At 35.8% G+C, this 17,201-nt stretch overlaps 1 protein-coding gene across 2 annotated transcripts in view; it reads right to left on the bottom strand.

The window, feature by feature from the left end:
* AFG1L (AFG1 like ATPase) overlaps window positions 1–17,201 on the bottom strand; it is a 190,045-nt gene that overhangs the window by 103,397 nt on the left and 69,447 nt on the right. The window contains exon 6 of one of the 2 annotated variants that reach the window (XM_074310145.1): window positions 14,342–14,441. The exons of the other annotated variant lie outside the window; for it this stretch is intronic. Within the exon in view, the coding sequence (XP_074166246.1) occupies window positions 14,342–14,441 (100 nt within the window). The remainder of the gene's footprint in view (window positions 1–14,341; window positions 14,442–17,201) is intronic. 2 annotated transcript variants of the gene reach the window in all.

Below are 17,201 nucleotides of genomic sequence, written 5' to 3' on the forward strand. Positions count from 1 at the left end.
CCTGATTTCTCCCATAAATAGAACAAATCTGTGCCTCAGGGTAAACATAGAATGGTGAAAAATCAAGAAGATTTGGGGAAGAAAAGAGTACTCCAGATATGACTGAGATCAGAAGAAAGACCCAGGGTCAGGGATTAACCCAGGTGAGGGCAAACATCTCCAGGCTATCTCCACAGAAACATCAAGTGGGGAGCCCTAGGACTAACTGGATATGACTGAAGCCTCAACAGGAATCTCACAAAAGTTCCCCTCTTGGATAGGTGTGGAGTCTGGGTCTGAGTCTGGAAAGACTAATTGGGAATGCCAGGCCCAGCTGTGTTGCAGGAACACAGCCCTGGGTGAAAAGGAACCAGTACCTGGTGAATGCAGAGGTAATAGAGCAGGGATGCTGCAGGCACTTGCTGGAGAGTGGAGCTCTTGATTTGGGGTTCCAGGTCAGAGGGCAGAGCTGAGGTAAAGCCAGAGGTACCATCCCCCTCACCCCAAGATTCAAGGTGCTTACACTAAAACCTCTTATTTAGAAAAAAAAATGAACCAGCAAAGAAGGAAGAACTCCACCTTAGAAACTTAATGTGGGAAGAGGGAAGACCAGGATTCATCTTCAGAGGAGGACAATGAAGTAAAAAGTCTTCTATCCCAAAGAATAATGTGAAATGGCTCCTTGCCCAGACAGAATTTATAGAAGAACTCAAAAAAAAATTTTTTTTTAAATAAAATGAGAGACATTGAGGAAAAACTAATAGAAAGAATATAAACCATCCAAGAAAAACAAGATTATGGGGGAAAAAAAGTTAACCAACTAGAAAAGGAGATACCAAGTTTCAAAGATGAAAATACTCTTTGAAAATTAGAATTGGGCAAGGGAAAACCAGTGAAGCTACAATAGACAAAAAATAACAAAACAGATTATAAAGAATAAAAAAAATAGAACTGAATGTGAAACATCTTATAAGAAAATGACAGATCTGGAAAAGAGAAGATCAAAAAGAGAAAATATAAGAATAATTGAACCACCTGAAAATTGTGACTAAAAATAGGATCTTGACAAAATAATGCAAGGAATAATTAAAGAAAATTGCCCTGGAGTGACAGAACATGAGGGAAAAGTAGAAATAGAAAAAAAAAAAATCTATCAATCACCATCTCAACGAGATCCTTTGTGGAAAACACATAAGAACATTATTGCCAAATTTTGAAACCCCCAAATAAAATAGAAATTTTTGCAAAAAACAAGGGGAAAAAATTCAAATATGCTGAAGGTACAATTGGAATTGTATAGGACTTAGCAGCAGCCATTATAAAAGACTGGAGGTCCTGGAATTATATTTACTGACAATCAAAAGAACTAGGCCTGTGGCCAAAAATATCATATCTACTAAAATTATCTGTAATACTGAATGAGAAAAATGGACATTCAACGAATTTGCAGATTTCTAGGACTTACTATCAACCAAACTGGAACTTAATCAAAAATTTAACATATAAGAACCAATAGCAAAGCATAATTTCAAAGAACTCAACATGGACAAAGCAAGTTAGGAGCAGAATTAAAGCAAAGAGTCAGCAGAGATAGGAAAGATATGTGTGTGTATATGTGTATGTATATATGTATACAGTTTATACTTTTTTTACTTGAATTTTTATTTAATTTGCATTAAAGCAAATACATCATGGTCTAAGCTTAAATCATGAAGTCAAGTGTGGTGGTTTGTAATCCCTACTACTTGGGAGGTTTGGTAGGCTGGTAGATTTCTTGAGATTGAGATAGTGGAACAATTTGGCAGGAAGGATATGTTACACTGGAGTGGGTCTGAAGCACAATTGTGATGCAGACCATGTCAGCATAACTTGGGCCCCAGCAAGGTAGGGGTAGGCTTTGGAGCCTCTGAACTGGAAACAGTGAATATCTCTTGGGTCTCTGAGCCCAAAGACACAAAGAATGACTTGGAAGGTTTTCAGGAAAGGTTTGTTGCACTAGGGTGTGAGGAAAGCCCTAGCAAACCAGGAGTGGGTTTGGGGAGTCACTGGTTCATTGCTATCACAGCAGCAATGGACAGGGGCAATTTCTGGAGATCTCAGCCCACAGATAGGGGGGCCAAAAAGCTGGTCAGAGGGAGATTATGGGGGCCTCTTTGCTGACATTGAGACAGGACTCTGTTATTTTGTCTATACTCAGATCCGGGTAGCACTGAAGGCTCAGAGTACAAATCCTAGAAGGATCTCTGAAAACAATTACACAAACCCCCTGAAGGTTGGGACATTGCACCCTCCACCCTGGAAAGAGAGCCCTATTTTAACAAAGAGTTAAAAGCTAGTAATAGACTAGCAATATGATCAAACAACAGAAAAGAATTCTGACCACAAAAGGTTAATATGATGACAAGGAAAGTCAAAACACCCACTTAGAAGAAGATAACAAAGTCGAAGCTTTTACATCCAAAACCTTCAAGAAAAATAAAAACTGGTCTCAGGCAACAGAAGAGCTCAAAAGGGATTTTGAAAATCAAGTAAGAGAAAAAGAGAAAAAACTGAGAAAAGAAATGAGAGTGATGCAAAAAGAAATACAAAAAGCTAATGAGGCGAAGAATGCCTTAAAGAGCAAAATTGGCCAAATGGAAAAATAATTCCTTTTTGGGGTAGTAGGGGTGTGTGAAGCAATTGGGGTTAAATAACCTGCCCAGGGTCACATCTAGTATATGTTAAGTATATGAGGCTAAATTTGAACTCAGATCTTCCTGACTTCAGGACCAATGCTCCATCAACTGTATCATCTAGTTGCCCCAATATTTCCTTAAAAATTAAAAAAGGAGAAGTAAAAATGACTTAGGTCAGAAAATGGAGCAAGTCAAATATATGATAAGAATAGGACTAGTTCTGTGAGTGACCATACTCACCCAAGTGAGACAGTCTAAAAGATTACCAAAAAAAGAGCATATACCACAATAAAATTTCAATTAGAGTTTACTTTCAATTAGAGGTTGCTCTGAGAGATTTTGGCTTAAGATTCACTTTGACTTGTCCTGTTGGTCAATTCAAATCAAAATTTGGCATTTATTCTGTATTTTCGCATTAAACAACTCTTATTTATGCTATACTTAATTGCCAAATTATTTCCATTTAGGAATTTAATTAATGAAATTCAAAGTAATAGATTTTTTCCATGGCCACTATCTTGAACAAGTTACATTACAATACAATACAATACAAGTTACAGTAGCCAGAAAACTATGTCATTTTGTAACATAAGGGAGGAAAAAAGGAAGATGCTGTAAAGTTATAACTTGACCATTTTAGAAGATTATTTTTACTAGACTGACCTAAGAATTTTTCCTTAGTTCTTTATTGTTTCACAGTTTTATCAGTGATTTAGAAAATAGCATACATAGTATGGTTTTCCAATATGCAGATGACACAAAGTTGGGAGGGATAACTAGCAGATGACAATCAAGATTAAAAAACATCTTTAAACATTAAGACATTGGGCCAGATTTTATCAACAGGGATAAATATAAAAGCTTATGTTTTAATTTTTAAAAACATAAATTTCCCAAATATGATAGTAAAATATCTGGAGGTTTTATTGTACTGAAAACACAATATGGATCAATAGATCAAAATCAAATGTAATATTAGATTCAATTAAGAGAAGCACTGTATCTAGGGTGCAGAACATGATACTTCACATTTCATATAAAGTATTAAGACACTATATTTTGCACTGGTCAGAGCATAGTCAGCACAGAGTATCAGTTTTGGATACCATATTTTTGGAAGGACATGATTAATAGGAATTTTTCCTAATAATGATAAGGAAGATGGTAAAAGGTCTCAAATTCTTCCTATCTGAGGAATAATGAAAAAGTGTTTAAACTGAAGATAAGACTGTTTAGAAAGAACACAATAGCCACCTTTGAAAATTGTCCTATGAAAGTGAGATTAAACCCCTTCTGAGTGTGGCTAGAGGATAAAATTAGGAAGGATAAGTGGAAGTTGATAACTCAAATCTAAGCTTGAAGAAAACAAGAACTCTCTGCTTTCCTGAAGCCTGAATGACCATTTATGGGTAGTTTACATTGAAGATTCTTGTGAACTAAAAGAGCCCAGATAAAAATCTGAAAAGGGCAGGCTTTGAAAATGATTTTCAACAGGAAATGCACAATTTATTGAAAAGTGTTAATATAAAATCCTAGTATATTTATTATTGGCTGATTAACCATCCCCCTAGTTTTTTTTTTTAAACTTTTGACTTGGGTAGAGAAAAATGTAGCCTCTACTGTTCTGCCAATAAGAACTCTACCATATGTAATTTAAGATCCTATAAGGCTCCTTGAGAGAAATAATCTCTCTTAAAATTATCTTTCTTAAAGAACTTGTTGTTTAATACTTTGATTATCAATATTAAGCAAGTATAAAGCAAAGAGATATATTTTCACCAGAGGTTTAGGGTACTTTCATGGAAGACATTCTGTGCAGTGTTGGAAGAATTACTATAGGGAGAAAAATCCCTTCAGATTCTCCTATTTGCAAGTGGCATTAAACTGCATCAGCTGAGTCTCAGAAGATTGTATAAGATACTAAAAGAGACTTGCCTAACAATCTACATGGAAAAAACCAAGTGGATGAAAATGCCTCAATACCCAAACTTAGATAAGCATTAGGACAGGAACTTTTAACAAGTTAGTTCTTCAGTCCATGTGTCCACAAGCACTACAGAGAGATAATGAGATGGGCCTAGAGTTGAATAATGCAAAGACACAAAGCTGGAATTCTGCATATAACTTTTGACATTCCTAAGCTGCCTCCTAACACAAAAATTCATCTTTTTAACATTAGCATCTTCTCTAATGCTGTACAGCTGGGAATTATGGAAAAGAACAAAATCCCCAAAATCAAAATTCAATGAAAATATAATCTATATTAATAATGGTAATGCCTGAAAAACTAAAATAAAAACATACTTGGGCAACTAGAAAATATATAAGAATGTATGATAATTAATCACACAGTATGATAAACAGTCCAACTATCAAAATATGCCCATAAAATGCAAAACACAAAAAAGTGTTTGGGAAATTCATAGTACAAGATTAATAATTAAGAACTGGACAAGAATCACAAATTGAAGGGAAAGAAAAAGGGTATAAACACTTAGAAAAGTACTAAATATGGGTCAGGCACTGTGCTAAGTGATTTACAAATCACTTTGAATGAGAAAGTGTAAGTGGATTGCAATCCAGACCAGTGAAAAAAATATCCACATTGAAGAGATTCTAAATCTACTGGGCATTTATTTGGAGTAGCAGGTCTGAGTGGAAGCTAACAAAAATTCAGTGAGCAGCATGACACAGTAGAAAGACTAATAAAATAGCAGATCCAGGTGCTGGTACTGACTTTAATGTTTTTATATAGGTGACTATAAGTAAATCAGTTAGCTGCTTTGTTCCTCAGTTTCCTCATTGATAAAAAAGGAGAATAAGATCCAATGGTCCTGTGATGAAGAGAGCCCAGAGAGAGGACTGTGGGGATTGAGTATAGATCACAATGTAGAGTATTTTCACTCTTTTGATTGTAGTTTGTTTGTGTTTTGTTTTCTTTCTCAGTTTTCCCTTTTTGATCTGATTTTATCTTGTGCACCATGATAATTGTAGAAATATGTATAGAAGAATTGCACATGTTTAACATATATTGGATTACTTGCTGTCTAGGGGTGAAGATGGAGACAAGGAAGGGAGAAAAAAATTGGAACACAAGGTTTTGTAAGGGTGAATGTTGAAAATTATGCAAATGTTTTGAAAATAAAAAGCTTTACTAAAAAAAAGAACCACTAGTTTAAAGTATAGAGAAATTGAGAGATCAAGAGAAAGGATATCATAGTAATTCAAGTACAAAGTAATAATATCACGAAAAAGAGATTTCTTAATGGCATAGACACAAGGTAATAAATCTGAGGTATGGAGTAAAGAATAAAACAGCATATTTTGCAGGTGGCTAAATGCAGAGGATAAAAGCAACATAATATACATGTATACTTTTGTCCTATATATGAAGACTATTTTATGGCAAAAATAAAATTAGTGATTGCTATCTGTGTTCACTACTGAGGCTAAAAAGCAATGAGGAATGATCTTTAGTATAGTCTTCACTGCATTTGTAATGATTTCTTTGATCTGTTATCATTGCTACTATTTGCAAAACTGTATCTTAGATTTATAGAATATTCAAAGTGAGAGACCATTTCTGAGTGCTGCACACGAGATCATTTTAGAAGTGACTGTATTTAGCAAGTAACCTGAAAGTACAGGGTGTTCCAACTACCTTAAAACTCTTAAAGCTTAAAATTAAACTAAGAATTTGGAGGCATACTATATTTTTTTCTACCCACTATTTGTGGTTCACCTTTCGTTAGAAAATAACAAAGCTTGAGTCATCAGCTCTTATTCTTTTTTTGTGGGCACTATCACTAGCTAGTTTCCCTTCAATACCAATAAATTGGCTTGTCCAAGGACCTCCTTGTTTGTGATGAAATTGCTCAAGAAGCAAGATGCATCATCCATAGTTGATACAAGTCTCACAGCCAACAAAGACACAGTTGGACATTATCACTTGGCAGAGCTTCAGTTTGGCCCACAGCTTCAAACCCTGTTGGCACTATCCTCTTGGCCAATCTCCCAAAGTACATGCTTAGACTTTTTGATTCAATTTTCTACTTCTTTATTACTCAGTACATCAATGGTTGCCTCTACTCACCTCAGGATTTCTGTGAATAAAAAGAGGATCCAATTCTACTAATATTTTTCTTCTGGACAAAGTTATTAGAATGTCAAATCAAGGGACCTTAAAGGACTTCAACTCAATATGAAAATTATAGAATCTAAGACCTAAAGGTGGAAGAGGCTTCAGAAACAAATTAACATCCCATCCTCCTTCATTTCACAGAAAAGGAAACTGAGGTTCATGGAGAGTGAATAATTGGTTCAACAATAATAATAATAATTGTTACTATACAGTAAGCATCAAAGGTGGGATTTGAATCCAGGTCCTCTGATTCCAAAGTCATTGTTCTACTGTAAGAACTTTAGTTATTAAAAGCATAATGGAAATGACATTGGATATGGATATTTCATTACTAGCACTGTCACTTATAGTTTTATGACTTTGGGCAAAACATTAAATCTCTATGAGTTTTAGTTTCACCATCTATCTACAAAGTGGAGATCATGTTTATACTATCTTCCTTACTGCGATTTTTTTTTTTAACAGGGAAAAGGGGAGGAAGCAGATGAAATATGTAAAATGCTTTGTAGCAGTAAACACAGAAGAGTAAGATGTTGTTTCCCAAATATATTGGAGTGACTCATTAGTGAGTTCCACTTAAATGGAAATTTTTAGGCTGACACCGAATGATCAACTGTCAAAGATGCTACAGACGCCATTACTGAATTAAATGGGACATTGGGCAAGATGAACCCTAAGCCCCTTCCAACTCTAAAATTCTATGACTCTTATTATTTTAAACATTTATTAAAATGTTAGTGTGGACAAAAACCCAGGCCTCTCCCCTCAATCTGTGACATGGTAGGAAAGATGGGATCTATGTTCCACAAACAATTAGGTAACAATACAAGTTAGTATATAAAAATAATGATAAGAAGTTGATGTTAGAAATGATTAGAAATTATAAGAATGACAAATTTGGGATTAACATAAAGAATAAATTCATAACAATTTGTTGTTCAGTCATATCTGATGCTTTGTGACCCTATTTGGAGATTTCTTGGTAAAGATAATAGAATGATTTGCCATTTCCTTCTTGCCATTTGACAGATGAGGAAACTGAGGCAAACAGGGTTAAGTGACTTACTCAGGTCACAAAGTTAATAAGTATCTGAGGCCAGATTTAAGCTCAGGAAGATGATTTTTCTGGATTCCAGGGCTGGCACTCTATTCACTGTACTGCCCATCATGACAATTAGAGCTATACAAATACCTAGCTGCCCAGCATAATAATTAGAGCTACACAAAGGAATAATGTGTTGTTTCATGAGGTAATTATTCTTCATTAATCAAGGTCTTTAAGCTATGTCTCAATCACTAACTAGCCAAAGATCTTATGGAATATATTCTTATTTAGAGTAAAAGGCCTTTGATTTCTCTTCCAATTCTGAGATTCTATCATTTTCTGAATTGAGCTTGATGAGGAATGTTAATTATATTTGACTCAAGGCCACACGAATTCATTCAAATTTTAAGCCTAATGTTGGGCAGGCCCCATTCACCCCAAACCTCATCAGCTAGGTAACTTCTCCTACCACAATGCCCTTGGAAACTACAGAGCAGGGCACATAGCTACACCCAACAGCTGGCTCACTCTCCTGTCTGCCACTGGCTGGATCAGTCTCCCATTCAGTAAGTTAGTCAATCAACAAACATTTATCAGGTGCTTCTCACGCTCCAGCAAAATGTTAAAGATACTAAGAAAGGCAGGGGATAAACAAGATAGAGACAGAGAGATGGAAGATGGGGTATGTTTGGGAAACAGCAATTAGGCTGGTGTAGCTGGATTGTAGTTTGTAGAAGGGAGTAAGTTATAGGAAGTCTGGGAAAACAGGAAGGCACCCAGTATATAAGGAACTTTAAATGCCACAGAGGACTTCATTATGATTCTAGAGAACACAAGGAGACAGTGGAGTTCATTGAATAAATCAGTGAGCTCTAGAGGTTCAATGGTCAAACCCAAGCTTTAGGGAAAAAATGCCTTAGCAGCTGAGCAGAGGATGGTTTGGCAGGGGGAGAGACCTGAGGCAAGGAGGCCCACCAGAAGGCTGTTGTAGTAGTCTAGGTGAGACATGATGAGAGCCTGAACTAGAGTGGTGGCTTTATGAGTAGAGAGAAAAGGACAAATGTGAGATCTGTGGTGAAGGTGGGAATGAAAAAATTTGGCAATGGATTGGATATTGGTGAAGGCAAGTTAAGAGTCAAGAATAACATTAAAGTTGTGGACCTAGAAGACTGCAAAAATAGCAATATCCTGGGCAATATCCTAAGGAAAGCTTAGAAGCCGGGTGAGAGTGTGCAGAAAATGAGTTCATTTGTGGGCATGTTGCATAGGACATCTAGTACAAGATATATAAGACACACTTGGTGATGAGGGCTAGATAGATCTGAAAATCAGATGCAGAGAAATAAGTATACCAATGAAGGCAGATAACACCAAGTGATATAACATAGAATGAAATGAAAAGGGTATCCAGGATAGAATTTTGGGACACACCCAGATTACCATCTTCATTATACCTTCTTTGCATTTAGTTATTTACATGATGACTATCTCATTAGAAGCTGAGCTCCTTAAGAAGAGGGAGTTGTATTTTTGCCTTTCTTAGTAACCTTACCATTTAGCTGGAACATGAGAAGCACCTAATACAGATGAAAATCAACAAAAGACACTGAGAAATAGTGGGACAGACAGAAGGAGAACAAGGAGTAAGCATGGTCCTGAAAACCTAGAAAGGAGAAAGTATTCAGAAGGAGAAGGTCATCAACAGTGTTAAATTCTGCAGAGAGGTCAAGGAGGCCTGGAATTGAGGAGATCACTAGGAAAATATATCATTGGAAAAGTACCAAACTATTTTTTACAGGGTAGCATTCTATATGTTGTATCCTCCTCTCCTCAATTTATACTCATAAGTTGGTGCCCCTTCGGGGTGAAAAAACACCAGTACCAGGTTACCAGATAACCTGTGGGTCTACTCTTTTAAAACCTGTAACTCATGAGCCTACCCCACTATACTTTGACACAATTAGCTCAAAGCAAAGGCATTTACTGAAATAAAATAATGAAAACTTATCATCAAATAAGTTGGAGTTTGCATTTTTTTGTCTCAGATCCTAATTTGATTATTCTTTTTTCTTTCACAAAAGTTTGCCTTCTTATTTGGTTGTCTTAAATATAGTTAAACATAAGCTCTATTATTTTTATTTTTGTTAAAGATTCATTCAGTTCATCTAGAATTCCTACTATCCCTTGTAGTAGCAGTCTTTTACATCGTGAGTTTTAAAGATAAACTCAACATTTTTTAAAATGTTATTTTGTTTGTAAATTATATCCTTAGATTGCAGGATATAGACTTGTACATATTTTTGTCCAGTTTTGTCAGCTTTCTTGAGCTGTTGGCAAATTTGATGACATTTTAATTGGTGTTTTGTCAGTCATAATTTTTCTTCTTTCTCAGCATTTGAAAGATTCTTTATCCTTGTAATGTTGAAATTTAACAATTATGTACCATTATAAGCTTGTTTTTTGAATTTCTCTATTCTGAGATTCCATATAGTCTTTGAAGTGGCAAAATCACCATTCCAAAAAGTTATCTCCAATTAGTTGCTCAAAGATAGAATCTATTTTTTGTTGTTACCTGTAACGAGCTGTCGTCTCCAGAAGCTGCTGGATCGCTCTCTGGGAAGAGATCTGCTGTGTCTACTCAAATCTCTCAGACAGATTCTTCTTCCTGTAGTGAACCGTTGTCTCCAGGCAGTTGCTGTTAACTCTTGTCCTTAGAAGTGACTTCCCTTCCTGCAGAGAGCCCCGTCAGGCCTGATGTAATGCAGAGAGTCTTCCTTCTTGAATCCTGGCTCTTAATCTCCTCCAGCTCTTATCCTTCTCCAGGCCGATCTGCCCTCTGCGCCCATTGCTGTCTCTTTTTATCCTCCCAGAGAATGGGCGTGGGATAATGCAAGGGCTTCTGGGAAGAACCACCCCAGCCAATGAGCTTGCTCCTTCTATCAAGTCAACCTGAGTTCTCACCTTGTAACTATCCAGACAACCTCAGTTCTCACTTAGTAATCCTAACATCTCCCCCTTTCTTTTGATTTAGAACATAGGACAGTCATGACCTTGAAACATAAATCCATCAATATGGGAAGTATTACAGATAATTACATAAATTACATAAGCACATAGTAACATAGTAACATAACACATGCTAGAAGTATATAACATAATCATAATCAAATAATCATAAATTGAAAATTTATAAATGTCCATAAGTCCATTGTCCATTATTCTCATCTTGTGTGAGGAAGTCCAATGATTCCTGCTGATTTTAAAGTTCTTTAACAGTCTTTTTATTATCCATGCTCTTTCGGTGTAAGATGTTTCTTAGATCTTCTCCTTTATTTTGAGGTCTTTCTCTTTTTCTGTCTCTCTCTGGTGGACAAGGCGAATATGACTCGTTGGCACCCATCTGATTCCTTCTCCTGCTGAAGAAATACAAGCAAACCCTCTCCCCCAGGCAGTTAACCTATCTGGTCCCTTCCATTCACCACTTTCTGGATCTCTCCACATCACCTGGCGATTATCTAAGGACAGTGGAGATGCTCTCACTGGACACTGCCCTTCTGGTGGGTTATAAAACCTGTCTGCTGGAGCCAGTGCATCTTTGTCAAAAATTAGAAAATTAATGGTATAGAGAACTAAATTTAGAAGTTCCCTAGGGCTACCTGTGGCTCCCCCTTTCTTTTGTTTTTGGAGGAGTGTCTTAATATCTCTGTTTCTTCTCTCTACTATTGCCTGCCCTTGAGGATTAAAGGGTATGCCCGTGGTATGTAAAATCTTATACTGTGCACAAAAGTGTGTAAAATGTTTGGACGTATATGCAGGTCCATTGTCTGTTTTTATTGCTTGTGGCACACCCATAATTGCAAAAGCTTGTATAAGGAATTCAGTGACCACTCGGGCTGTCTCTTTTGCTGCTGGCATTGCAAATGTGAATCCTGAAAAGGTGTCTATCACTACATGGATAAAAGATAGACGACCAAAAGATTTATAATGGGTCACATCCATTTGCCAGATTTCATTGGGTCTCAAACCACGAGGATTCTTCCCTGGAGGGAGTGTAGGAGCATGGAAAGGAAGACAAGCTGTACAGCTTTTTACTATGCTCCTAGCTTCCTCTCTTGTGATTCCAAATTGTAAACGTAAAGCTCGAGCAGCCTGATGATATTTAGAATGAGATTCTTGTGCTTCCTGAAATAAAGGACTACTGGCTAACATGGTTAGAAGGCTATCTGCCTTTGAATTTCCATCAAAAATGGGACCTGGGAGTCCACTATGTGAGTGGACATGCAAGATATAAATCTTGCCTGGATGTTTTCTCACTTGCTCTTGAAGTTCCTTATTTATCTATTAGCACGCTCACTTAATCTTTAACAAAGTTTCCTCGTTACTCACGGTTCTGGGTTAGAGAGACTGAGATCTGGATGGGAGGCTTTTCCACTGGAATCAGGACTGTGTCTGTCCCTGTTCGGGCGCCAAATTGCGAAGGTCTGGTCTAGCTCCTCTTGTCAGGATAAGCAAAAGTCCTTGCCCCACGTTGGGCGCCAATTGTAACGAGCTGTCGTCTCCAGAAGCTGCTGGATCGCTCTCTGGGAAGAGATCTGCTGTGTCTACTCAAATCTCTCAGACAGATTCTTCTTCCTGTAGTGAACCGTTGTCTCCAGGCAGTTGCTGTTAACTCTTGTCCTTAGAAGTGACTTCCCTTCCTGCAGAGAGCCCCGTCAGGCCTGATGTAATGCAGAGAGTCTTCCTTCTTGAATCCTGGCTCTTAATCTCCTCCAGCTCTTATCCTTCTCCAGGCCGATCTGCCCTCTGCGCCCATTGCTGTCTCTTTTTATCCTCCCAGAGAATGGGCGTGGGATAATGCAAGGGCTTCTGGGAAGAACCACCCCAGCCAATGAGCTTGCTCCTTCTATCAAGTCAACCTGAGTTCTCACCTTGTAACTATCCAGACAACCTCAGTTCTCACTTAGTAATCCTAACAGTTACCCTCTGGCATTACAATTAATCTAAAATTCAAATTTTTTTGTCTGATAAGCCTATTACTTTATCCCAGATATCCATTAGTTGCCTTTAAAGTTCTGTTACATTCTGGGTTTGTTTTCAAATTTATTGTCAGTTCAGTGATCTTTGCTTTCACTACATATATTGATACTTTCTTTTTCTATTGTTTTTTTGGCTTTCCAATGTTCCTTTGAATTTTCATTCATTATTTCTTTCACCTCTTCCATTTCCTCCACACTCCCTTTTTAAAAAATACAGAACTGACTTTAATTGCTTTGATGCATTTATGATTTAACTTTTCTTTTTGTATTTTTACATCATTTCTAGTATATTTTAGTATCCATTTCTATTTTAATTTTATTCTTTGACTTTCCTATATCGAAGAAATCATTGTTAGTTTTTCTTTTATCTACTCAATTAGATAGGTTCTATTTTTCTTTTATTTTATATCTAGGGATTTTTCTCTCTTTTCCTTACCCTCCTGCCTCTTTTTTCAACTTATTTTTTCTAAATTGGGGAGTCTTGGATGATATAGATCTTTGAGAACTTAAAAAGGTTAAGGTTGTCTTCTCTCCCAACCACTATAGTCAAGACAGGGACAATCACCAAGGGAGATATATTGGCAAGAGGAGGGAATTACAGTGATTACTTCAGAGAAAGGAAATGTGCTTTAAAGTTGTTGCTTCTGAAGATCAGACTTTGCAACTTCATATTAATTCCATTTTGGCACCTATCTTCATTCTTTTGCCAGAATAATGCTAGTGAAGTTGGTCAGTTGTTTCCTGGTGTCCACCCTCACCAAACTGACCCCTGCCAGTTTTTTCCATTGTTTCTGCTCTTTATCTCCTCTTTCTTGTATGTGGTATTAACATAAACAAGTGAAGTTGGGGTTTGGGATATCTTAGGCCAGAAGACTTGAGACTAGAGGAGAGGTTTGCCAGTGACGGCTTCAGCCTTCTCACTAGGAATTGACCTTAAGAGTGAATATTGCAATTGTAAGAGCTCTCAATCTGGATCTATTGGCTATGGCAGAAAAGAAACTGGTCTGAAGGCAGATGTATCATTGGCAAAGAGTTCAGCTGGAGATAGTGCTAGGTATTCTTTTAGAAAAGATAAATTGTCATGCATTGCCATTTAGTACACAAACTAGCTCTTAGTCCTTTTTTTTATCAGACAAATTTTCTTTACATCTCATTAAAAGTAACAGAATAGCCAGGGCACTTTTTTTTTTTTTTTGAACAGACAGCAATCTCTAGAATCAACTACAGGTCTTCAGGTATGTTAGGAATAAGGAATTCTCTTGGGTTTAACTACTTTAAATATATATATATGTATTTTAAAATTCACATATCTTGCTGGATTTGCAGCCCTTAAGCACAGATACAAAACCAATGAAAGACAAAAGCACCAGTCTTATAGTCATTATAAAATGAATAAGTACAAAAACAAAAAGGCTGTTAATGTGTTCACCTAATTGGATAATACTGACATAATTTCTGTTTTTACCTTCAGGTGGCCTGTTGGATGTTGCCACAACGACGACCCCATTTTTGAACAGATTTTCAAAAAGCTGTTTCAGAATCATGGCATCAGCAATGTCAATGACCTATGGACAACAACACATTTGTTTTATCTTGATTTCATTTCTGCTCTGACAAATTTGTTAATAGTTTCATTTTTTTCCCTAAAGGCTGAAAGTAAAATCCTGGAGAATGATTCTAATTATCCCTGTGAAGAAAAGGATAGATAATTAATAAGCATGGAAGTCTATACCACAGAAATCTTTTAAAGCTTGTCTCCTCTTTATAGCAGGCCCAATATTTCTACCCAAATTACCAAATGATTCCCTGTTAACTTCTATTATACAACTACAGGTGGGAACTACAGAAAATCATCCTAAACAGTTAGAAAACCTAATTAATTAGAAGCAACACAGGAAAAAAAAAAAAAAAAAGAATGAAAAGTAAAAAAAACACACCGGCTATTTTACATTTCTATTACCTTTCTAGCAAAGGTTCCCAGAAAGGTGACTTCAAATGGTCATGGGACTTTAGAAATAAGGACAAGTAGCCAGCTAGACATAATCAGCTGCTGTTGAAAATAGAATGATATGACATAGATACTATTGTGCAATTGTTGCACAAAACAATTCAACAGATGGCCCATCACAAAAATAAGCAATTTCATTGTTCTTTTTAAGTGCCTTCTATTACTGTCCATGAATAATCAAAAGGCACTGCAGTCACTTCCAGCATAGCCAGCCTCTTATAACCTTGTAAACACAAATATTCTTTCTCTCTTAAAAAAAAAAAAAATCAGAAAATTGGCTGCTACAGTTAATTTTACCAAAAAAAAAAAAAAAAAATTGACAAAAACTACAAATGTTCAAATTACTTCCTTGAACTAAGATTATACAGATAGACACATTACTGATCTTTTCTGGATAATGTAAAAAAAAATTCTAGTATAAAAATATGCTTAACTATAATATTTTAAATGCATTTAAAATACACTATTTTGTTAGACACTATCTTTTTGTACAGGTAAAGGTTACAAGTAACTGTACAGTTAAGAATCATTAGAACTTTGAAAGGCCACTCATTAAATTCTTTAAGCTATTTTATAGAAATTTTAGGTAATCCACTTTAATGATAACTTGTGATATTCTTTTATGAGGACATTTTGAATAGTCAATAAAATTTTCAAATCTTCACTATGATCACTGGAGCTATGCCCACACTATCCTTTTTTAATCAAGTTAGCCTAAAGACTGACAGAATTACATTAGTTAAAATAAAATAAAAGCATCTATTAAACGTGAAATATGTAATAAATTATTTTTAAATCTAAAACCTAAATTCCTCAGAATCTAATATGATTTAAGCAAAATTGTTAAAAAGTATAATTAATAGTAGGCCTAAATCATCATTTTTATGTAGAGTTATCATGGTTCTTTTTTTTTTTTTTTTAAATAAATGAAGCCCGTAGCAATCAAGCTAATCAAAAAACTTATAACCTCCTTCAGACTGCAACTAGTCTAGAGTAAAAATAATAAAAGGTTTGGGGAGACATATGGAAGAGGCTTTCTCCCCCCTCTTCTGTCTTAAGCTACAACTTTAAAACATATTATTTAAAGAGTGAATTCTGAAGGCTCCCTAAGTTATTAAGACATCAGGAACTTCCAAAGTGTTCTCAAAAACCCTCTAAAATGAAAAGGAAAAGTGGTGCTCACATTATTTAATTTGGAGCTTAGGATCACTGTCAAATTTAGCTTCCGCAAAAACACTCCCATAGAAGGTCCTTTTCAAATGCTTAAACACCAGTGGCATTTCTGATGAGAGGACAGAACATGACTGCAAATTTTAGAAGCAATTGCATTTTTAATTGGCCTCCTGATACACAATTTGGGGTACTGACTTTTCAAAAAGAATTATGTCAATTAAAAGTTACCCAGTTAGAACCTCTAAAATGATTCATGTGACTGTCAGTGTGTGCGTACGTGTGTTTTTCTTTTAACAGAAATAAGACTATTCCACGGGTTAGAAAAAGGAAATAACATTTAGTTTATATTACAGGAAAGGTTTAAAAATTTAAAGTTAAGAAAAGCAATGAAAAAGGGACTTTTTTCCGAGTAAAATTTTGGTGTTTTATGTTACAAATTTTGATCTTTCTGCCTTGATCTAGTGAATTAACTTGTGAAAGCTATAGCTAATTAATAAAGCAAGAGTCACTTTGTCTACTTGGGTGCCAATTTATACTCTTTTGATCTTGTACCCTTACTTACACAGCTCGGCTAGGGAGCAGAAATTTTACAGTATGAGTAAGCAGAAGACAATTGTCAAGGCATTCTGTAGCTCAGGCTTTTTCAGTACCCAGCATTCATTACCACCAGGAACAAAAGAGAAGGCTACAAATTACCAATAAGGGTAGTCTGCTAATGGAGAGAATGGAGAAATTTCATTAGCATTTAAGAGAAAAGATTTTTTTATGACCTAGAGTTGCTTTCCATTATGACTCACTTAAGTAAAAAAGAAAAAAATCTAATAGTTAATTTACATGTGTAAGTGCTTGAGACTCAGTCATCCACTGATTGGTACAGCTCCATATAATGAATGACAAACATAAGCATGTATTATCAGTAATTAGTATTAGCACAAAAATAAGCGTCTAGTTTTTATTAAAGGCTTTTAATAGCTTTTCGGGTTTGTAAAAAACTGTTTAAAAAACTATTTTTTTAAAAAAAAAAAGATATTGATAGTAGATAGAAGTATCTTTCTATCTTATTTTGTTCATCAGAATTGTTTTCTAGCTATTTAGCATGTTACAGAGGTAACATTTTCATTTGAAAGCTTTCTAATGTCCTCAA

This window comes from Sminthopsis crassicaudata, chromosome 4, assembly GCF_048593235.1.
Source record: "Sminthopsis crassicaudata isolate SCR6 chromosome 4, ASM4859323v1, whole genome shotgun sequence".
In the NCBI taxonomy this organism is placed as follows: Eukaryota; Metazoa; Chordata; class Mammalia; order Dasyuromorphia; family Dasyuridae; genus Sminthopsis; species Sminthopsis crassicaudata.